At 42.3% G+C, this 25,086-nt stretch overlaps 1 protein-coding gene across 1 annotated transcript in view; it reads right to left on the reverse strand.

The window, feature by feature from the left end:
- The window catches only part of STK32B (serine/threonine kinase 32B), a 282,862-nt gene that overhangs the window by 170,292 nt on the left and 87,484 nt on the right, over positions 1 to 25,086 (reverse strand). The window contains exon 3 of the mRNA XM_044282748.1: positions 6,308 to 6,345. Coding sequence (XP_044138683.1) covers positions 6,308 to 6,345 — 38 coding nt within the window. The remainder of the gene's footprint in view (positions 1 to 6,307; positions 6,346 to 25,086) is intronic.

A 25,086-nucleotide genomic window follows, 5' to 3' on the forward strand; every position in this document is an offset into this window, starting at 1 on the left:
GCAAATGGCATTTATCATGTAGATAAAGTTAAAACAAGGCATTTACTAATGTATTGTGATTGTCCATATTGCTTCATTGTTATCTGCTCATTTCCAGGGGTTATGGCCACTGCTGCAGTGCAGGTGGCTACGGGAGCTGCTGTGCATGCGTGCCTACGCGCACTGCAATGGTCTTGGCCGCCAGAGAGGCAGTAAGGCACTTTTTCCTACAGTATGCAAGCACGACCACCACTGATGGATTGCAGGGTGGTCATAACCATGGAAACAAACAGTGTATAATGTGATGGAAAAATGAATCCAGCCAGCAAAGAGAGAAATACACAATACATTAGTAAGGGTCTTTCTCTACATGATAAATGCTCGTTGCTGAAGTGAGAGAACCCCTCTACTATAACAACAGTTACATCATTTGTATGACATTCACAACATTTAAGCCCTGCCCTCTAGACTGTCCAGGAACACCCACTTTCTGGATTGTCTCTGAAAATTGAAGAGTAACTAAACTTTTATTCAACTTTTTTAGTCAATTTCTAATATACTTTTTTTAAACAGATTTTGGCACCCAAAATCCTAATTTCTACTGCGCTTTAAATTGACTATATTCACATATCAGTGACTTCTCAGCAGTGTGCAGATACTTGCACTGTAGCAATGAGCGGGTGTACAGGCCGGAGCACACATCGCTGCTCTTTCCTGTGCTCCCTGAGGTTGGGTAAATGCTGACATAGCACATGGTTTCCCAGTAACCATGTGCTATGCCAGGATTAGTGGAGCAGAGTGGGCACAGGCAGGAGCAGCTATGTGTGCTCCTGCCCGTTTACTGTGCGCTGTGGGCCCCATTGCCGTTTTATAGATTTTGTTTTTATGGTGTTCCCTATGCAGTAAAACTGATCTATTACTGTACTTTCATTCTCCAAGTCATTACGATTACGGCGATACCACAATTGTTTCGTTTTTCTTGCATTTTATACTGAAAAAAAAATACAAACCTTGGAAAAATATTTTTTTTTCATTGTCAAATTCTGACCCTATAACTTTTTTGTTGTTATGTGTACAGTGTTATGTGAGGGCTTAATTTTTGTGGGGCGATCTGTACTTTTATTGATACCATTTTGGGGTGTGTTTGGCTTTTTGATCACTTTTTATTACATTTTTTGTGGGTGGTAAAGCGACCAAAAAATGTTGACTAGGTAATTTAGACTTTTTTTTTCCATTTCACCATTTGCCGTATGGGATACATATTTTTACATTTTAATAGTACGGGTGTTTTAACACGTATCACTTTATCCTGTTGTGACAGAAAGTCGCCTAATTAAGCACAAGCTCGGAGCTCTTCTACTCCTATATTGTAGTTCTTTTATTTAAATGAGGGCTGTTTTTTTCTGGATGGTAAGTGATATGTGACAGACTGTAACCCTGAGAAATTTTCCAGTCACATCCTATTGGAGATGTTTTTCTGGTGACTGAATACACACTTGAAGTTAATGTCAAGGTAAGGCAGGAAGACTGTGCTCATAGCCATGTATAATTGATAAGCTCTGCTCTCCTGTACAAAGGTGAGAAGTGAAGGGTAGGTAGATAATCAAGAGTAAAACATGCATGTGTTAGACCATGAGGTCTCTTTGGGGAAGTCCAACTCATCTTCTAGAGTTTAAGTCCTATTAGTTTTTTAAGATCTGTGCATATCAGTGTCACGTAAGGCAATGGTGAAGTGGCAGCTCTGAACCCACCTGCACCATGTCCCTACCTAATTGCATGATCCGTCCTAAAGCGACGGCCCCCAACTGGATGACAGTCCCTTCCTGACTAGATGCTGGGCCCTATGAGGGAAAATTCAAATGGAGAAAATAAAAAAACATAATGATAGACAAACAAAACAGGACTGGATCAGAATTCAAAAGCATAGTCAAAATCAAGCCAGAATCCAAACCAGAAGCCAGACAAGATACACGGAGTCAAATAACAGATGGAGTCAGTGCCAGGAGGAAATAGTCAGCAGCCAGGAGCAAGGTCAGGGAAAATCCAAACATCAGAGTACCAGAGATCCAAACAGAAGTACAATACATGCTAGAGAGGCTTTGTAAACCAATGACATGCATCTGTTGCCAGCAGCTACCTGTTTAAATCTCCCTATGGCAGAGAGCATGTGACTCTGGAGCCGTGCCTGATTGGTCTGCCACCTCTGCTCCCTGTCAGTGGGGCCTGCTGCCACGACAATAGAACAATGCCGGCAGCACTGCCATGAAGTGACAGTACCTGCCACGGGAGCACTGCCAGGTAAGTTTATGACAATCAGAGTTGTAGTAGTACCAGATTGAGAACTCTCAAGGCCACCACAGGAAATTATTATGGAGGATCCATCATCAAACTGTGTAGAATGTGTGAATATCCACTTTTATTTGCATCTGAAGTATGTGGATACAATTGTACATAAAGTGCCAGGGCATATATGAATAGGATACCTGTCAGCGTTATGTTACTCAAGTCCCTAAAGTCTGACTATGATAAAAAAGACTGTATGTGTGTAACAGAACAATGTGTGTAGCAGAGCTGTATGTGTGTAACAGAGCTGTATGTGTGTAACAGAGCTGTATGTGTGTAGCAGAGCTGTATGTGTGTAACGGAACTGTATGTGTGTAGCAGAGCTGTATGTGTGTAACAGAACTGTATATGTGCAGCAGAGCTGTATGTGTGTAACAGAACTGTATGGATATAATAGAACTATTTGGAACGGTCTTCAATATGTTATGTAGTACCCCAGACATGGAATTTTATTATATTATGTTATGTATTTATGTATGTTTTGTGGCCATTTGCTCCAGTAAGGAAAGGATGGCAAAAGGTTGGTTCACCCCACTTTGTAGGAGTGGCCTGGTCCTGCTTCCTGCCAGAAAGGGGAGTTCCAGTCCAGAGACAGAGGAGAAAGGAAACACTGCAGAGCTCCTGCTCCTAAAGAGGTTCTCCAGTGAAATTAACTTGATCACGTACAGTGCTTTGAAAAAGTATTCATACCCCTTTAACTTTCCTACATTTTTTTACATTGCACCCACAAACTTAGCCACCAGCTTTGCACATCTAAAGGCTAAATTTTTTGCCCATTATTCTTTAGAAAATAGATAAGGCTCACTCAGATTGGATGGAAAGTGTCTGTGAACAGCAATTTTTCAAGTCTTGCCACAGATTCTCAATGGAATTTAGGTCTGGACTTTGACGGGGCCATTGTAACACATGAATATTCTTTGATCTAAACCATTCCATTGTAGCTCTGGCTGTATGTTCAGGGTTGTTGTCCTGTTGAGGGTGATATGCAGTGTTAGTTTTCCGCCACACATAGAGGGTCATTTATCAAACTGGTGTAAAATAGAACTGGCTTAGTTGTCCATAGAAACCAATCAGATTCCTTCTTTCATTTTTCAAAGGAGCTGTCCAAAATGAAAGGTGAAATCTGATTGGTTGCTATGGGCAACTAAGCCAGTTCTACTTTACACCAGTTTGATAAATTGCTCCCATAGAGTTTTGCATTCAGGCCAAAAAGTTCAACTTTGTTCTCATCTGACCAGTGCACCTTCTTCCACATGTTTGCTGTGTCCCCTACATGGCTTGTGGCAAACTGCAAACGGGACTTCTTATGGCTTTCTTTCAAAAGTAGCATTCCTTGTGCCACTCTTCCATAAAGTCCAGATTTGTGGAGTACACGACTAAAGGTTGTCCTGTGGACAGATTCTCCCACCTGAGCTGTTGATCTCTGCATCTCCTCCAGAGTGACCATGGTCCTCTTGGCTGCTTCTCTTATTAGTGCTCTCCTTGCCTGGGCTGTCAGTCTAGCTGGACGGCAATGCCTTGGTTTGTAGGTTTGCAGTTCTGCAATACTTATTCCATTTTCGGATGATGGATTGTTCAGTGCTCCGTGAGACGTTCAAAGCTTGGGATATTTTTTATAACCTATCTATGCTTTACACTTCTCCACAGCTTTATCCCTGACTTGTCTGGTATGTTCCTTGGTTTTCATGATGCTGTTTGATCACTAATGCTCTATAACAAACCTCTGAGGCCTTCATAGAACAGTTGTAGTTATACTGAGAATAAATTACACACAGGTGGACTCTATTTACTAATTAGGTAATTTCTGAAAGCAATTGGTCACACTGGACTTTATTTAGGGGTATCAGAGTACAGGGGGCTGAATACAAATGCACACAGCACTTTATTAAAATTTTTGAAAACCATGTAACATTTTATTTTCACTTCACACATACTTGCAAATTTGTGTTGGTCTATCACAATAAATCCCAATAAAATACATTTAAATTTGTGGGTGTAACGTGAAAAAATGTGGGAAAGTTCAAGGGTTATGAATACTTTTTCAAGGCACTGTACTCAAGTAAATCCTTGAGGATACAGACTGCAGAATGAACAGCTGCATCCAGGATTAAAGACACTAATGTAAGATGAAGGACTACGGCTAAGACCAATTAGTCACAGCAGCCCAGCACAGACAAGTGAGTCTATGTACGAATATAGAGAAAGTCTAGTGAAGATTAGAGCTGAGTCTAGCCAAGGGACTTCACAAGCACCAGTGACCTGGTACCTGGACACAACTGGATGATTAGTGTGCAGAATTATCCTTTGTCACTAAATACCTTCTGTGACATAGTGAACCTCAATATTTCAGGAGATCATCCTGCATAAAATAATGTCACAGAGAGTTTGCCTGCCACGAGGGAGAACGCCCTTATTGGATTGCTCAATATAAAGTAAGGAACCCATTATATTCAGTATCTGAGTGCTAGAGATTGGACTTAAAGTAGAACTTTCTAATAAGAGAACCTTTGTCTTGCCTGTAAAGTAACAGCATTAGGAAAACTCCTCAACTGACAGTTGCCAGACCTGTTGTAAAGATTAAAGCTAAACTAATTTCTGAATAATCCTTTATGCTATACAAGTGCACGGTACTGATGAACTGTACCAACGATCATAGGACATTTTCATTTAAGTAAACGTTCAACTGTTTTATTACAACCGACTCCTCATCTCTTCCACCACCAACATTTGGACCTTACGGTGCTGGCGTCACAAACACAGGGGCCCAGCCGCAATAGTACCCTAAACACCCACTACTATCAAAGGCACCTCAACTTCCATCTGGCTGGTGTTCCCTGCAATAGAGAGTGCCCCGGAGGATTTCGGGATACGGACGTTGCATACAGACCATACCAGGCCTTTGCTTTGAACCCCAGGAGCCTCCAGTTAAGCTTCTGTGCTTACAACTATTTAATGTTTTCACTGACCAATTTGAAGTTTTGGGTTATCTATTTGGTATTTTGTTCAGATTCTTCACTTAAACATTAAGGAAGAATCTGACAAGGGGCTGTGGGTACTTTTGTGGCCATGTGTGTGAATGGTCCGTCTGTCCTTAGCTAAAAAATTAAAGGGGGGACTTCAACTATGGTTCAATTCTTTGACCAGCAGCCTACAATTGTTGGGGCATGATGAGGATGTCAGCGTTCCTACCTAAGGCCACAATGCCAATGCATCTCACAGCCTTTACTGAAACATGGACAGCAATTACAGGAAGAGGACCCTGCTGCTTATTGTGGGAATGGTGTTAGGAGAGTTTCAGGTTTTCTTTTTTTATTATTATTATTAATGCAAACATGAATTTCTATATGGGGGCATAAAACAGAACTATTATTGTTTGTGTGAGAACAAAAATGGAGAACATTACTATTGAATGGGGGGCATAATGGGACATTACTACTACATTGTAGCACACTAAGGGACATTACACAGTGTAGGGGCACAAATAGAGGTCTTGCTGTGTAGGCAGCACAAATTAGCATAACTACATTTCAGTGCCGAGGGAGCTCTAAGAATGGGGGGACTATTACTATGTTGGGCACCAAGGTAGGCATTTTTAGCATGTGGTACACTATAAATATTTGGGGTGCTCTAGTTCGTGCAGAGGTAAGGAAGGTATTAGAAATGTAAGGAGCAAAATATGTTTGTGTGGCAAATTCTGCAGACACAGGTCATGGCTGGAATCTTCAAGGTGGTCTGGGCTGAATGGAGAAGAAAGGGAAAGTGAATGGATCCAGTCAGAGATGATATTACCTGTGAGCCACTGGATATAGTTGTACTGTATTCACTTACATGGTCTGCAGACTATTAAGGGTGAAAGATGTTTGAATGTATCCAGTAATGGTCCAAGCTTTATAGAAAACCAGTAAACCCCTTAGACAAAAACATCTTTGAGCAGTACAAGTATATGGGCCATTCGCATATAGCACTGACAATAGAGTTTACTTACCATGTTCATCCAGCAGGATGTTATCTGGCTTGATATCCCTGTAAGAAAAAGAGCAATGACTGTGATATAATATATTAATATACAGTTCATTTTAATCTATCTATCTCATATCTATCTATCTCATATCTATCTATCCATCCATTATAAACATTGTTATTCTGGTGAATTTCAGCTGTGTTTAGGACACTTTCCATGTTGCAGTGTGTGAACTTGGCCTTTAAGGGATTTGGTCATGAAAGCAAATCCTGTCCATATGCTCTATTAGGCCTCTTGCACACGAATGTATTTTCTTTCCGTGTCCGTTCCAGTTTTTTTGCGGACTGTATACGGAACCATTCATTTCAATGGGTCCGCAAAAAAGGGGAGGTACTTTGTGTGCATTCCGTTTCCGTATTTCCGTTTCCGCAAAAAAATAGAACATGTCCTATTATTGTCCGCATTATGGACAAGGATAGTACTGTTCTTTTAGGGGCCAGCTGTTCCGTTCCGCAAAATACGCAATGCACACGGACGTAATCCGTATTTTTTTGTGGATACGTTTTTGGTGGACCGCAAAATACATACTGTTGTGTGCATGAAGCCTTAGGTATATTGATGTCATAGTGGGTACCCTCCGGGGCGTCTTGTAAACAGGATTTAGGCAGATAACAGACCAGGGACCAACAGAGTACTTTATTACATGTGTAATAAATGAACATGACAGTACAGACATGCGGGTTAGGCAGTAGTGGTAGAACTGCCATAGAACCAAGTGCATCGGCAGACCAGAGGCAAAACCCAGAGGGCGGAGCTGGTTGCACCTCCAGGAAGGTCCCGTTACACACACATGGCTGCTACCTGCGGAGAACCACGCTGGTGCAAGCACCAGCAGAACAGACAACATAACTGGAATCCAAGTAAACACAGGACATGGAGCAGTCAACAAATGGGAACCAGCACAGAAGCAGATGCCTGGACCCCAAGTGGAATGGAAGCGTGGCGGACACAGGCAGAGCTACAGACAGACTAGATGTCCTCCCTCTGGAGAACCCAGGGACGCTCTCACGAAGGCAGGACAAACAGAGGAACAGAAGCAGTAAGGCACTGCAGGACAGACAAGGAACAGACTAAATCAGAAGCAGTAGGCACTGCCAGGCTGGACAAAGGACAGAATCAGAAGCAGTAGGCACTGCCAGGCTATCAGACGCAGTTAGAGCACTGCTAGGCTAGACATGGAACAGAGTAGATCAAGGCACAGAACAGGTACTGAAGATCAGACAAGGACATAACATCAACAAGATCACAGGACAGGTACAGAAAAGACAACAACACCACCACAAACAAGGGCAGGTGGCAAACCCCCTGGGTCAGCAGCAGGGGAGGGCTGGGAAGGGGGGCAGGAAGGTAATTGCCCCCCAGGCCGCCCTAAAGCATGTTAAAAAAGGCCGCTGGGCCGTCTTTAACAAATCATTTTTTATTTTTTGTAATTCCTTAGGGCCGCACCGCCAATCACCACAGGCTGCGCAGCCCTGGTTCTAGTTGCCGTCAGCAGTGGGGGGGGGGGGGGGGAGGCAGTAGGAGATGAGAGCTTCCATTGTGGAAGCTCTCATCTGTATCGCCGTCCTCAGGACAGAGATATAGATGGCTGTGCTGCGGAAGGGCAGGGGAGGGAGAGGCGTCTCCCTTCCCTGTTCTTCTGATAAGCCGCCGGCACTAATGCCTGCAGCCTATCAGAGGCCGGCTCAGCCGGCGCGATGACGTTATTATCATCGCACCGCTTGAGCTGGGCAGTACACAGCGGGAGATACAGGCTGGAAGAGGCCTGCATCGCATCACTGCTGATGGAGGTAAGTATTAGTGTTTTTTGGTTTCTGGCACATTATGGTGGGGCACCATGGGGGAGAGGAGCACTATGGGGCATCTGGGGGCTCTAAAGGGGCTTTTTTTTTATTGACACATTATGGGGGGCACTATAGGTTAAAGCGGCACTATGGGGCATTTGTTGGCACTATAGGGGCATTATTTAGGAGCACTATGGGGAAGTGGGGGCATATTATAGGGGGGCACTATGGCATCTGTTGGCACTAAGCGGGGGTATTTCATGTACTGTCATATTATAGGGAGAATTATTACTACTAGGAGGTATTATGCGGAGCTTTACTACTACTGGGGGGCTATGAGGAACATGACTACTAGTATGGGCACTATGGGGTCATTACAACTACTAAGTGTGCTCTGACAGAGAATTATTTCTATTCGTGGGCTTTTAATAATGGGCGGGGCAAAAAAATGGGCCACTTGACTGGATTTGCCCCCCAGGACTAAGGCTGCCAGCCCTCCCCTGGTCAGCAGCAAGGGGCTACACCCAGCAAGACACAGGAAAGAACTGACCCAAAGCCCCACAGCTCACAGGTAGAACTAGCTGCATAACGAGGGAACCTGATAAGCCACAACCAGGCCCAGATCAGGAAAAGTTAACCTCATCAGAAGTACCAGAACCATAGAAAATACAATCCAAACTCAGTCCCTGTTCACACACGGCTGCAGCCAGCACGCATCACGGAACCAGCATACATGGAAACACCCACGGCCAGTACACAAAGCGCATGCAGACAGCCTGCACGGCAACAGTGACAGGAACCACAGAGAAACAGACACAGGAAGCCACAAACACAGGCCACAGTTCCCACACAACACCGCAGCTAACACGCAGTGCCAAGCAACCAGCTTACACAGGTGTCAGCCTGCAGCCAGTACACGAGGGTGCCTGCAGACAGCCTACACGGCAACAGTGACAAGAACTGCACCGAGATGCAGACACAGGGAGTACACACATTCACAGGCCACAGTTCACACAAGACACCGCAGCCAGCACGCAGCCCCAAGCAACCAGCATACACAGGAGTCAGCCTGCAGCCAGTACGCAAGAGAGCATGCAGCCAGCCTACACGGCCACAACTGTCACAGTGAACTGCACCGTGGCACCATCACTCAGGACCCCCTTACATGATAAGGACATCTTTGGGGCAAATTTTTTAATGATTGCATTTTATTCATATTGGGCTATAAATCATTTTTTTCAATTAGTCTTTATGAAAAATGTTCAACTGTTTTGAGATGCAATGGTTAAAAAATGAGTCTGTTTGCAGAGTATCACTTCAGCTGATGGCTCATGTGAAGCCTTATCTGTGATCTCCTGACCTTATAAACATACACTTAAGCCATATTGTTATCTTTTTGATGAGATTTTAGCTATAATGAGTGTTTATGAGGTTAGGAGATCAGCTATAAGGCTTCACATGAGCTGTCAGCTGACGGGACTCAGGAGCAACAGTCTGCAAATAGACACATTTTTTTAATCCTTTTTTCTCAAAAACTGCTGAACATGCTTAATAAAGACCAATTGAAAATAATTTTTTGGTCAACTTTCTTGAATGAGCCATAATGAATGTGCTCCATCTACTAACACATTTCTCTTATACACTGAGGAGGACATTTCTGTCTGCTTCCAAATCAAAGGTGTATATGGCTCCAATTTGAAAGGATGATCATAAGACTTGTTTGCATCTTATTTAAGTATCCCAAAAAATTAAGAAAAGTGCAAGTGACACCATGTCTGTGATGCACAAATAAGAGTCTTCTAATGTACTTCACCCATGTGTCCAAAGAGAGGCACTGCGATCCTGCAATGCCAATTTTAATTAAAACCTTAGTGGTCTTAAAAAAGAACATATATTATGTGGTATAGATACATGTTTTTTTATAAATGGGCAGTTAATGGCAGATGTGTGCAGCTGTATAGCCATAGTGTTTTCCTAACCTATTATAATTTAATACACTCAGTAAAATTCCTTTAATCCAACATTAATAGGACCCGATGGGTGATGTATTACCAGATAGTTTGGGTTATTGGCCAGTCAGAGAAAAGTATATATATGTACTCAAAAAGAGTAGTTTTTAATGGCATTTTTGTTGCACTTCTGCAGTTTGGGGACGTTTTTTGGCAACTGATGTTTGTAGCAGTAAAAACATCAGCTCCAGATGTCAGGTTTAGGCTACATGCACACGACCGTGCCGTTTTTTGCGGTCTGTAGACCTGCCTATTCTTGTCTGCAAAACGAACAAGAATAGGACATGCAATTTTTTTTTTGCGGGGCCTCGGAATGGAGCAACGAATGCGGACAGCACACGGATTAAACTGGGACTCCGATCGGAACTGCCGCTCCGCTGCCACCAATGATGGGCGGGGGAGAGGGGAGGCCGCACTGGCCACCAATGATTTTAATGCTAGGGAGGGAGGGGGGTCTGGCCCCTGCTGCCTGGCAGCACCCGATCTCTTACAGGGGGCTGAGATCTGCACAATTAACCCCTCAAGTGCGGCACCTGAGGGGTTAATTGTGCGGATCACAGTCCCCTGTAAGAGATCGGGTGCTGCCAGGCAGCAGGGGGCAGTTATGTACACAGTTCTTAGTGTATTCTAACTTGAAGCGTCCCCATGACTATGGGAACGCCTCTGTGTTAGAATATACTGTCGGATCTGAGTTTTCACGATCGTAAAAACTCAGATCTGAAAAAGCTAATACTATTATTTTCCGTTATAACCATGTTATAACGGAAAATAATAAAGTGAAGTTCGGGTCCCTATTGACTTCAATGGGGTTCGGGTTCGGATCAAGTTCGGTTCCCGAACCCGAACTTTTTTTTAAAGTTCGGCTGAACTCCCCGACCCGAACATCTAGGTGTTCGCTCAACTCTACCTGTAAGCATTTTTGTAATTATATTCTTTTAGCAAATCCCTACCTATCTTGGAAAAAATCTTTCAATCCTACCCCACTGTTGTCTTCTGGTATCTACTAGATACGGCCACCGCTTGCGTGCAGCATCAGTGGGCCGCACCTGCGTAGAACACATTTTCTTCCCCCGGTCGGGCCGCACATCGCTGTCTTGAACGCGCATATCGCTGTCTTGAATGTGTACGCCACCGCGCATGCGCCATGGTGACTTCTTCCTGGCCAGTATAGTACAGAGCTTTGAACGCGCACGCTGCCACGCACGCGCAATAGTGACTTCTTCCTGGTCGAGTACAGTACAGAGCTGCGAACGCGCACGCTGCCGCGCGCACGCGCAATAGTGACTTCTTCCTGGCCGAGTATAGTACAGAGCTGCGAACGCGCACGCTGCTGCGCACGCGCAATGGTGACTTCTTTCTGGCCGAGTATAGTACAGAGACGCGCATGCTCTGTATGCAGCGCAGCTCTGTTCTATACTCGGCCAGGATAAACTCCCCATTGTGCATGTGCGGCTGTGTGCGCGTTCACGGCTCTGTACTATACTGGCCAGGAGGAAGTCACCATGGCGCATGCGCAGCGGCGTGCACGTTCAAGACAGCGATTTGCGGCCCGGCCGGGACAAGCCTTTAATCAAGCTCACTAAGCCCGCCCAGCCTCACAAGCCGGAAACCAGGAAGTGAACAGCGCAGCTCACGGCAAGTGAGTATGAAATTGTTAGATGGGACAACCCCTTTAATCCCTGGATAGTTCAGTGGATCCACATCGCCGATAGTTTTGCGGTCCGCACATCGCCGTCACTAATAGAATATGCCTATTCTTGTCCTATTCTTGTTCTATTTTTTTCGGGAACGAAATTGCGGACCCTGAAGTCCGCAATTCCGTATCCGGGCAGCACATTGTGCTGCCCCATAGAAATGAATGGGTCCGCAATTCCATTCCGCAAAATTTGGAACGAAATTGTGGACGTGTGAATGGGGCCATAGGAGAAGATTTGGTAGGTAAGATCTGTCTGTTTGCCAAAAACACAAAATGGAGCGTTTTGTAACATGGAAAAAGATTTAGCTTCACTAGATAAATGGTCCAAACAATGGAAACTGCAGTTCAATGTTTCCAAATGTAAAATAATGCACTTGCGGAGAATATTGTATTGGCAGCTCTGTGTTAGTGAGGACTTCAGAAGAGAAGGATTAAGGCGTCCTGATATCCGATGGCTTCAAAATGATTGCAGAGTGTGGACAGGCAGCAGGTAAAGCAAGTAGGATGATTGTCTGTATAGCAAGCGGTATAACCATTAGATAAGAGAGAGACTGTGATCCCACTGTATAGAGCACTAGTGAGACCACATCTGGAGTACTGTGTCCAGTTCTGGAAACCCCACCTACAAAAAGACATCGATAAAATAAAACGGGTGCAGAGACTGGTTACAAAAATAGTGGAGGGTCTTAAGCATAAAACATATCAGGATAGACTTAAAGAACTTAATTTGTATAGCCTTGAGGAAAGAAGGGAAAGGGGCGACATGATCAAAGACCTTTAAATATGTTAAAGGTTTAAATAAGATTGAGGAGGGAAGTGTCCTCAATAAGAAGCTAAACACAAGAACAAGGAGGCACAATCTGAAATCAGCTGGGGGTAAGATCAGGAGCAATGTCAGGAAATATTATTTTACTGAAAAAGTGGTTGACGTGTGGAACAAACGTCCAGGAGATGTGGTTGGCAAATCTTCAGTAAGTGTATTTAAACATGTCTGAGATAAACACATGTCTATCCTAAGATAAAAAGAAATACTATAAGGGCAGACTATATGGACAAGGTGATATTTTTCTATGTAAAACAAAAAACAACCAGAGCAAAATCATGTGTGTAGTGACCCTTAGAAACACCATGCCAAACCACTCTACAGGAAGTTTACTTCTTGTGTTTAAAGGGGATGTTCACCACTGGGGACCTTTTCTGCAGATCTTCCAATATGGGTGACATGTGACTGCTGTGTCCAGTGATAGGCTGCAGTGGTCATGTGCCCTGCATCAAACCAGATATTGACGTAGGAAGACTTGGGTGTGGGACCCCAGACTTGAAGAGTCAGGCATGAATAGAGCGTCCAGAGGATCTGGTAAATGATTAATGATGAAGCGTCTTCAGGGCTGGTCATACCTGCATTATCCCCTGAAGACGCTGGTCATACAGCGAAACATGTCGGGATGCAGGGTGTGTGAGTGTTAGGTTTTAGGCAGTGCAGTGTGGAATAAAGCTCAAACATATGAACAGATCGAGGAACCACTATAGCAGGAAACTTGACTGTAGTAGTTAGTGGAGATATAGGGTGATGTGGAGAAGTGGAGAGAGATAGCCAGTGAGTGAGAGGAGGAATGTGTGTATAGATAAGTAGGAGAGATAAGAAGTAAGGAGGGATTATAATATGGATCCCAAGACATAAGGAGAAATAAAATCGAGCATTGTAAATTCCCCCTTCTACTGCTACTCCATAGGTTGTGCCAACAACTAGGTCAACCTCATAGCTGCATAGCCTCTCCCTACCCTCTCTCCCTCTCATCCCCCCCTTCCCCCGTCCCTTTCCCCAGTTGTCCCCAATCCTCCACATCTCCCCTCCGCAAGGTACCTATGACAATAAATACTGGAAGTCCCACACAAGTATAAGGGAACAGTAATCAAAATAGAGGTTCTACTATATAACGAAGACAAATCAGAGCAAGTCCACACCACTGATAGTTTTAAATTAACCTGCAGCATAAGGATATAAAGTAAATAAGATTAAAAGGACCATATATATTAAACAGTAGAATAAAAGTGAAGTTTAAAAAAATAAAACAGTACTTGATCCAAAAACGTAAATAGGTCAGTAGTGGCCACTAGTTAGGAATTGCAATGTTGCTTTTTGAGTTCTCCATATGTTTTCTCTTACATTTTACGTCATATTTGCCAGAACTTTATACAGGAGAAGAGTCTATTTTGTTTCCTCGTGTGTTTTTTAATTTTCAGTTATAAGTCATTCATTATGCGTCTGTATCCAATCCTTACAAAACGCAATTAAAGCTAGGGGAAAAATTAGCAGATTGGAAATATGTAGGAAGGAACCATATTGTGTTTGTTTGGCATTAATATCACTTAACTTGTAAAATAATTCTCCGTTAATATGCTTGCAGAGCTCATTCTTCAGCTTCCTGCCGCTAGAAAATAGCAATGTATAATACATCTCAATTGTAACAATGAGCGTTTTGCAGGCACGGGCGCCTGATGTAGGAGCGGGGATCTGTCAAGCTGAGAGTCTGGATAAAGCAATTACATAAATGATCGCAGAGTCTCCAGTCTCGAATAACCCAGCAGTGCATGTATTTAAAGCGGCACACTCCAGAAATGGAGAGAAAATGAAGCGACAGGTATTAAGGGGGTGAACATTGTACTCCCCTGCAGGTAGAGAGACTGCTTTACTTTGAAAGACTGTTTAAAGGAGTTTCATGATATTGGTGACTTATCGTCAGTATAGGTCATCATTAACAGATAGGTGGAGACTGGAGAGTCCAACTCCCGACACCCCTGTCAATCAGCTGTTTGAAGGGGCAACAGCACCCACTACTTCCTTTTCAGTGTTCACCGGCACACGGTCTAGATTCCTCTCCCATTCAAGTGAATGGTACTAACAGCTGTAATCTCACTGCACCATCACTACTAAGGATGCAGCACTTCAAACAGCTGAGCGGCAGGGGTGCTGGGAGTTGGACCTGATAGCTCATTAATGTCATGAAATGGAAAACCCCTTTAATTGCTTGTAAGACCGCTCAGTCACTTCAGGGTACGGCCACACACATAAGATTTTTACTGCAAAATTTTTACTCCGAATTTCACCCAATTTGCTGTGAATTAGGTGCAGATATCTGATGCAATCCATGGTGATGGCCACAGCGTCAGCTGACACCCTGTGGACTTGTTGACTTCTTTCTTCCAGAAACAGCGCCACACCTGTCCACAGGTTCTGTGTGTGGTATTGCAGCTCAACCCCAGTCATGTTAATGAAACTGAGCTGCAATACCAGACACAACCTGTTGAAAAGTGTGGCGTTGTTTCTGGAAGAAAGATAAACACAGCCTTGTTCTTCAAATCTTGGACAGCCGCTATAAAAATTGATGACTTTTCCTTAGGATAGATCATCAATATCGGATCAATGGGGGTTTGACTCCTGGCACTCCCCCACTGATCAATAGAGTAGGGCCTGCAGAGCTCAGACAAACACAGTGGGCTCTTCCTAGGCCTGTGATATCACGTCCATCAGTCACATGGGTTTAAATGGGATGGAGCTGCAATACCAAGGCAGTCTACAATGTATGGCGCTGTGCTTGGTATAATAGGAAGAGGCCATAGCACTAGCCTGAATGCTGTGATTTCTTCAAACAGCAAATATCAATATTTCAGTCCTGGAAACTGTGGATGAGATTTCTTAAAATCTCATGCCTTTTGTAGGTACTGTAAAATGCTGAGGATTTAACACACGCAAATTCGAGCTAGCAAAACTGTTCTGTGCTCTGTGCTTTGTACCTTAGAAAGACCTCTGTGTACTGACTGTGGCTAGTTTCTGGATTAACGTTTCATCTGCTGAATTAGCTTCTTCTGATTCTCCTTGTATACTGACCGTGGCTAGTTTCTGGATTAACCCCTTGTCTGCTGAATTGGCTTCTTCTGATTCTCCTTGTATGCCGAGCATGGCTAGTTTCTGGATTAACTGCTCGTCTGCTGATTTAGTTTCTTCGGATTCTCCTGGTATAATGACCATGGCTAGTTTTTGGATTAACCTCTGGCCTGCTGAATTGGTTTCTTCTGATTCTCCTTCTGACCATGGTGGTTTCTTGGATTAACCCTTTGTGTGCTGTTTGGGCTTTTTCTGATTATGACCCTGCTAGTCTACCTCTCTTTGCTGCCTGGCTATTCTGGTAGGTCTGCTTCTAGCAAGCTTGCACCTGTATTCTGCCACCTTTCTTTGCAGACGTAACCTGGGTCACTAGCAGCCAAGTCCATCCATCCTTGCTGCAGGCTCTGGTGAAAGGGAAAGCCTTAGCTTCCTATTAATAATAGGGGTTAAGGAACATTGGTAGCAGATCAAGGGTTTGCTGGTTGTGGTTTTGGATTGTGATCATAGTATTTTTGTACACCAAGTTATGTTCTAGAATGTTCAGGTAATAGTGCCACCTGGAGTGAACTGCAACCACTAAGTTTTTGTGCCTTATATGAAAAATTGTAACCATCAGGTGTTTACACTCACCTAAAGAATTATTAGGACCACCATACTAATACTGTGTTGGACCCTCTTTTGCCTTCAGAACTACCTTAATTCTACGTGGCATTGATTCAACAAGGTGCTGATAGCATTCTTTAGAAATGTTGGCCCATATTGATAGGATAGCATCTTGCAGTTGATGGAGATTTGAGGGATGTACATCCAGGGCACGAAGCTCCCGTTCCACCACATCCCAAAGATGCTCTATTGGGTTGAGATCTGGTGACTGTGGGGGCCATTTTAGTACAGTGAACTCATTGTCATGTTCAAGAAACCAATTTGAAATGATTCGAGCTTTGTGACATGGTGCATTATCCTGCTGGAAGTAGCCATCAGAGGATGGGTACATGGTGGTCATGAAGGGATGGCCATGGTCAGAAACAATGCTCAGGTAGCCCGTGGCATTTAAACGATGGCCAATTGGCACTAAGGGGCCTAAAGTGTGCCCAGAAAACATCCCCCACACCATTACACCACCACAACCAGCCTGCACAGTAAAGAAAAAAAAAATACTCAATTTGCTGTTTTGAGTCACATTGTTCCCCCTCCCCCAAATAAATTAAATAAAACATAAATATGACGATGCAAAAAATATTTTTTTAAGGTTTTTTACTTTTTCAAAGTAGTAAAACATAATCGAAGCAAAAAAATTCAGTATCGTCGTAATTGTACTGACCTACAGAATAAGATTGTCATGTAATTGTTAGTACATAGTGTACACTGTAAAAACAAACCCCCAAAAACCAGGGGGGGAGGTTGCGTATTTTAATTTTTTTCACTCCACAAATAATTTTATCCTGTTTTCCAGTACAAAGTATGATTAGGTTTCATGCACACGACAGTGGTTTTTGTCCGCATCTGGTCAGCATTCGGATTTAGATCAATTTACTTCAATGGGGCTGCAAAAGATGCGGACAGCTCACTGTGTGCTGTCCGCATCTGCATATTCCTTCTGTGGCACCTGCCAAAAAAAGAACATGTCCTCTTCTTGTCTGTTTTACGGACAAGGATAAGACTGTTCTATAGAGAGCAGAACGTTCTGCTCCACAAAATGTGGAACGCACATGGCTGTTATCCATGCGTTTTTGCGAACCACATGCAAATCATGTTATGTGCATGATCCCGAATTAAATGGTGTCATTAAAAATACAACTTGTCCTGCAAACAATGAACCCTTAGGGCTCATGCACACAAACATATTTTCTTTCCGCGTCGTTCCATTTTTTTTTTGCATATCGTATGCGGAACCATTCACTTCATTGGGTTACTCAAAAGTTACTCCGTGTATGTGAACATTTTAAATGTTAGGACTCTTGGAAGGCAGGAAAAAACTCAAATGCAAAAATGAAAATTGTCCAGGTCCTTAAGTGTTTATTGGGGAAACATTCATCCCCGCTCTAGAGAAATTGAGACCCTAAAATACAACATGCACACGTTTTCTTTCATAACTCTATAATTGGTGTTATTTAGCCCTGTTATAACTAACCATTTCTTGATGAGTCATTATACTTTCAAATGGAGGAGCCAGGTCTTAATTTCCACCACTTGATATTTCTTCTTCCAGCATGTATTAAAACACAAAGGATATATTAATTGGGACAAGAGGCTCTCAGCTGTATGAAATGGAAAACGTGAAGTGCATAGAATTAATCCTATTCTTAAATTGAAAATAATGCTGCAATTTTCCCTAAGGCCTCATGCACACGACTGTTGTGTGCTTTGCAGTTCGCAAACCGCAGATCCGCAAAACACAGGTGGCGTCCGTGTGCGTTCCGCAAATTTAATATAACTGCCTATTCTTGTCCGCAAAGCGCGGACAAGAATAGGACAAGTTATATTTTTTGGGCGGACCACGGAAAGGAGCAACGGATGCTGACAGCACATGGAGTGCTGTCCGCATCTTTTGCGGCCCCATTGAAGTGAATGGGTCCGCATCCGAGCCGCCAAAACTGCGGCTCGGATGCGGACCAGAACAACGGCCGTGTGCATGAGGCCTTAATCATCTGAAAACATATAGGGACATTTATCAAACTTGTGTAAAGTAGAACTGGCTTAGTTGCCCATAGCAACCAATCAGATTCCACCTTTCATTTTCCAAAGGAGCTGTCAAAAATGAGAGGAGGAATCTGATTGGTTGCTATGGGCAACTAAGCCAGTTCTACTTTACATCAGTTTGATAAATGGCCCAATTGTTTTGGTCCCTTTGGAAGATAAATGTTTAGATTTTTTTTTGTGAAAATGTAATGTCCAATCTACATCTTTTGTGAATTGCACATGGACCCATTAATTGATGTCATGGATGACCCATGGATGTCATTTGTCTGCTGTCTGCTGTCTGCATCCGTGAGGCCAGGCCACAAATAATAGAACATGTCCTATTCTTGAAGAATTCGCTTTTCAACAGTAGGTCCCACAAAAATTGTGGGATGTATAAGGACGACATCCTTATTTTGCAGATCTGCATTCTATGGCAAACAAGCAACAAAACAAAATACCTGTAAATTTAGAAAAATTATGTTGATATGAATACATCCCTAAATGTTTTTAACCTCTTCAGGACACATGACGTACCGGTACGTCATGTGTATTTCCGATCACCGCCGCCCGGCTAAATGCATGGGGGGGTCCCGTGACCCCCCCCCCCCGCGTCGGCAATCACCGCAAACCGCAGGTCAATTCAGACCTGCGGTTTGCGGCTTTTACCTGGTGCGGCGGCGGTGGTGCCATCGGGTCCCCATGGGGCTGTAGGGGGGACCCGATGGCATGGAAGGCAGCGCAATGCCTTCCTGAGGCATCGCCGCTGCCTTCCTGTGACGTGCCTGTGAGATCCAGTTCCCTGGATTTCACAGGCTGGAAGCTGTATGAGTAATACACACTGGATTACTCCTACAGCCAATGCATTCCAATACAGAAGTATTGGAATGCATTGTAAAGGATTAGACCCCCAAAAGTTCAAGTCCCAAAGTGGGACAAAAAATAAAGTGAAAAAAAAAGTTGGAAAAATAAAGTTTTCCCCCCAAAAATTAAAAGTTTCAAGTAAAAATAAATAAAAACATAATTTTCCCCAAATAAAAAAAAATTGGTAAAAAATAGGGGAAAAAGAAAAGTAAACATATTGGGTATCGCCGCGTCCGTATCAACTGGCTCTATAAACATATAACATGAACTAACCCCTCAGATGAACACCGTAAAAAATAAAAACTGTGCTAAATAAACAATTTTTTTGTCACCTTACATCACAAAAAGTACAACAGCAAGCGATCAAAAAGGCGTTTGACCACCAAAATAGTACCAATCTAACCGTCCCCTCATCCCGCAAAAAATGAGCCCCTACCTGAGGCAATCGCCAAAAAATAAAAAAAAATATGGCTCAGAATATGGAGACACTAAAACATAATTTTTTTGTTTAAAAAAAAATATTGGGTAAAACTTACATAAATAAAAAAAAGTATACATATTAGGTATCGATCAGCTCTATTAAAATATCACATGACCTAACCCCTCAGTGGAACACAGTAAAAATTCAAAACTGTGCTAAATAAACAATTTTTTGTCACCTTACATCACAAAAAGTGTAATAGCAAGTGATCAAAAAATCACACGCACCCCAAAAAAGTGCCAATAAAACCGTGATCTAATAGCCCAAAAACTGAAAAAACTATGGCTCTCAGAATATGGAGACACTAAAACATGATTTTTGTTTCAAAAATGATATTATTGTGTAAAACTTACATAAATAAAAAAAAAGCATACATATTAGGTATTGCCATGTCCGTATCGACCGGCTCTATAAAAATATCACATGACCTAACCCCTCAGATGAACACCGTAAAAAAATTCAAAATAAAAACTGTGCTAAATAAACCATTTTTTGTCAACTTACATTACAAAAAGTGTAATAGCAAGCGATCAAAAAGTCACACGCACCCCAAAAATAGTGCCAATAAAACCGTCATCTCATCCCGCAAAAATCATACCCTACCCAAGGGAATTGCCCAAAGACTGAAAAAATTATGTCTCTCAGACTATGGAAACACTAAAACATGATTTTTTTTGTTTCAAAAAATAAATCATTGTGTAAAACTTACATTAAAAAAAGTATACATATTAGGTATCGCCGCGTCCGTGACAACCTGGTCTATAAAAATACCACATGATCTAACCTGTCAGATGAATTTTGTAAATAACAAAAAATAAAAACGGTGCCAAAACAGCTATTTCTTGTTACCTTGCCTCACAAAAAGTGTAATATAGAGCAACCAAAAATCAAATGTACCCTAAACTAGTACCAACAAAACTTCCACCCTATCCTGTAGTTTCCAAAATAGGGTAACTTTTTTGGAGTTTCTACTCTTAGGGTGCATCAGGGGGGCTTAAAATGGGACATGGTGTAAAACAAAAACAGTCCAGCAAAATCTGCCTTCCAAAAACCGTATGGCATTCCTTTCCTTCTGCGCCCTGCCATGTGCCCGTACAGCAGTTTACGACCACATATGGGGTGTTTCTGTAAACTACAGATTTAGGGCCATAAATATTGAGTTTTGTTTGGCTGTTTACCCTTGCTTTGTTACTGAAAAAATTTATAAAAATGGAAAATTTGCCCAAAAATGTAAATTCTGAAATTTCATTTCCATTTGCCAATAACTCTTGTGGAACACCTAAAGGGCAAACGACATTTGTAAAATCAGTTTTGAATACCTTGAGGGGTGTAGTTTCTTAGATGGGGTCACTTTTATGGAGTTTCTACTCTAGGGGTGCGTCAGGGGGGCTTCAAATGGGACATGGTGTAAAAAAAAAAACTGTCCAGCAAAATCTGCCTTCCAAAAACCGTATGGCATTCCTTTCCTTCTGCACCCTACCGTGTGCCCGTACAGCAGTTTACGACCACATATGAGGTGTTTCTGTAAACTACAAAATCCGGGCAATAAATATAGAGTTTTGTTTGGCTGTTAACCCTTGATTTATTACTGGAAAAAATTTATTAAAATGGAAAATTTTACAAAAAATTTAAATTCTGAAATTTCATCTCCATTTGCCAATAACTCTTGTGGAACACCTAAACTGTTAAAGACGTTTGTAAAATCAGTTTTGAATACCTTGAGGGGTGTAGTTTCTTAGATTGGGTCACTTTTATGGAGTTTCTACTCTAGGGGTGCATCAGGGGGGCTTCAAATGTGACATTGTGTAAAAAAAAACAGTCCAGCAAAATCTGCCTTCCAAAAACCGTATGACATTCCTTTTCTTCTGCACCCTGCCATGTGCCCGTACAGTAGTTTACGACCACATATGGGGTGTTTCTGTAAACGACAGAATCAGGGCCATAAATGTTGAGTTTTGTTTGGCTGGTAACCCTTGCTTTGTAAAAGTAAAAACAATATTAAAATAGTAAATCTGCCCAAAAAGTGAAATTTTTAAATTGTATCTCTATTTTCCATTAATTCTTGTGGAACACCTAAAGGGTTAACAAAGTTGGTAAAATCAGTTTTGAATACCTTGGGTGTAGTTTCTTAGATCGGGTCACTTTTATTGAGTTTCTACTCTAGGGGTGCATCAGGGGGGCTTCAAATGGGACATGGTGTCAAAAAAAACAGTCCAGCAAAACCTGCCTTCCAAAAACCGTATGGCATTCCTTTCCTTCTGCGCCCTGCCGTGTGCACGTACAGCGGTTTACAACCACATATGGGGTGTTTCTATAAACTACAGAATCAGAGCCATACATATTAAGTTTGGTTTGGCTGTTAACCCTTGCTTTGTAACTGGAAAAAAATGGAAAATCTGCCCAAAAATAAAAATTCTGAAATTTTGAAATTGTATCTCTATTTTCCATTAATTCTTGTGTAACACCTAAAGGGTTAACAACGTTTGTAAAATCAGTTTAGAATACCTTTAGGGGTGTAGTTTCTAGAATGGGGTCATTTTTGGGTGGTTTATATTATGTAAGCTTTCAAAGTGACTTCAGACCTGAACTGGTCCCTAAAAATTGCGTTTTTGAAAATTTCTGAAACATTTCAAGATTTGCTTCTAAACTTCTAAGCCTTGTAACATCCCCAAAAAATAAAATATCATTCCCAAAATGATCCAAACATGAAGTAGACATATGGGAAATGTAAAGTAATAACTATTTTTCAAGGTATTACTATGTATTATAGAAGTAGAGAAATTGAAACTTGGAAATTTGCCAATTTAAAAAAAAATGTTGCTAAATTTGGTATTTTTTTTATAAATAATTTTTTTTTTTACTTCATTTTGTGTCCTGAAGAACAATATGTGACGAAAAAACAATCTCAGAATGGCCTGGATAAGTCAAAGCGTATTAAAGTTATCACCACTTAAAGTGACACTGGTCAGATTTGCAAAAAATGGCCAAGTCCTTAAGGTGAAATAAGGCTGTGTCCCTAAGGGGTTAAGGAGCAGTAGTTTCCTAATATGAAAAAATTGAGGCTAAAGTACTTTACTATAGATCCCCCCTCCTCCTATTGTCTGATATTAGAGCACGTTGCTCCATGATAGGAAATTCACCTTAAGTGGCAGCAAGACTGAGAGTCTCTCATCTTTACTTCTTAGTCTTGGTAATAAAACTTTAAAAGTGTGAATAAGTAAAGCTTTCATACTGACAGGATGAAGAAAGTTTATTCCAAACTTGTGAATTTTAATTTAAATTGTGCTGACAAGGTGTGAAAATGTTCATGAGCCTTGAGAGGATCATCGGCACCATGAAGAGAACCTTAGATCGATAAAGTTAATAATAAACATAATCCAAGGTGTGACGAATACAGTACCCCGACTGACATCGGACTTCAAATACGTAGAGCCAGCGTGATACGGTATAGTCACTGGTTACCAAGGCCTGACGTTACGCCGTCCCTGAGGAGCAGGTAAGGAAAGAAGGCATGAAAATGGTTAATTTCTCCCTCAAGAGATAGGTGTCTGGCAGTGGCTTTGCTAGTTTAATGTGTGCGGCACACTCTCTGGCAGGCGGTTCCGTCATAGAATGCGGGAATCGTCCGGACAAAAATCGTTGCATGGCTGGATCTCTACAGGACCTCATTATAGTCATTGGGGTCAGGCAGGTAGGCAGCAATATCTGACAAGGCTGCAGGAACAGCCTGCCAGCGCACATGTGAAACTAGCCTTAGTATCCTCCCCCCATTCATAATCCATCTTTGCCCAACAGTGAGGAATAGCTATGGACCGGCAGCTTTCTAAAATATATGACCACCTTAAAGGGGTTACTCAACAAAAACCTAAATACTTTTATTATTGCAGGTAATTAAAAATGTAGTATAGCCACTGAGTAATTCAAGAAAGATTTTCTCTGTCCTAACTGAGGTGGACGCACATGCTCAGTTCCATCCTTCCACTGCAACCAGCTGCAGCAGAAAGGACACGTTCCATGAGTTTTGGTAGGAAGAGAGCTGCAGTAGAAATGATACACCCCCTGAGCTGCGGAAGTAAGAGAGCTGCAGCAGAAAGGACATTCCATCTGAGAAAGGACACTACCTTTTGTGCTTCTAGCTTGAAATAAATCTACCTGAGCAAGAGGAGCAATGTATGGAGAGACCTCTGGACCCATGTGATGTTTAGGGCTGGTCCTAGCTATGTGAGAATTTTGATGGGTCCATACAATGGCCCATGGAGTTTCTCCATTAATGTATGACTGGTGGTGGATCCCAACTATCAGCACAATGAAGAGGCAGTGGTGATCAGTAAAGTGCATTCTGCATCACAGTGACATCCTCATCCAATTGATAAACTGCAATACCCGGCATGGCCACACTTGTATGGAGGGTGCTATTCCAGGGCTGCAGCAAGCACTACTGGTCCTTCATTCTACTGATCATACAGTGATGGCTTCTCATAATGGAATATCCTCAAAAAGTCATTTAACCCCTTAGTGACCAGCCTGTTTTGGGCCCTAATGACCAAGAAATGTTTTAATTTTTTTCTTGTTTGCATTCCAAGAGCTATAACTCTTATTTTTTTTTTTTCTTTAATGTAGCCATATGAGGGCTTATTTTTTGCAGGACAAGTTGTAGTTTTTAATGGGGGACCTTCATTTGGCCCCAGCATCTAAGGAGTTAAACATCCAGGATGAGTGCTTCTACCAGTCCAGCCCATTAGAGTAGGATCCTATCTTTCACCGCACGGTCCCTTAGTGACCTCCATGAAAAGACGTATTGGTGGTCCCTAACCGGTTAATAATACAAGGGTAGGGGTATGTCTAGACCTTAGTATGTACCAACTTGACCGTCATAAAGATTTTTGTATAGTAGAAGCTCCAGTTTTTGTACTGCTCGCTCTCCTCCCCATTCACAGTACAAGAAGGAGCAACGTGTAATCACTGTTTCCACCGGAGACGTAATACCAGCGCAATCATCGCTATAGAAATGTGAGATACAAGGTTGTTTGTCCCATTTTCTGCCGTTGTTACAGGCCGGGGTATTTTTATCTTCTTTTTAGGAATCATTTTTCATAATCACCCTATTCTCTCACTGAGGTAATCTGCAGGGTACACTCAATCAATAATACTGTCTATCCTAGGAATAATTGGACAGTGCCGATATATCTTTTTCAAGCTAAATGGGTGCCCCGTTCAGGCAGTGTCAGGATTATTTATTCCTCTGTTCGGCTTCTTGCAGTGATAGCATTACCTTCTCCTACAGTAAATACCAAACCTGCAGCAAAATGTTATCTTTAAGTCCTTTTACTTGGAACTTAGGAAA

This window comes from Bufo gargarizans, chromosome 1 (assembly GCF_014858855.1).
Source record: "Bufo gargarizans isolate SCDJY-AF-19 chromosome 1, ASM1485885v1, whole genome shotgun sequence".
NCBI lineage: Eukaryota > Metazoa > Chordata > Amphibia > Anura > Bufonidae > Bufo > Bufo gargarizans.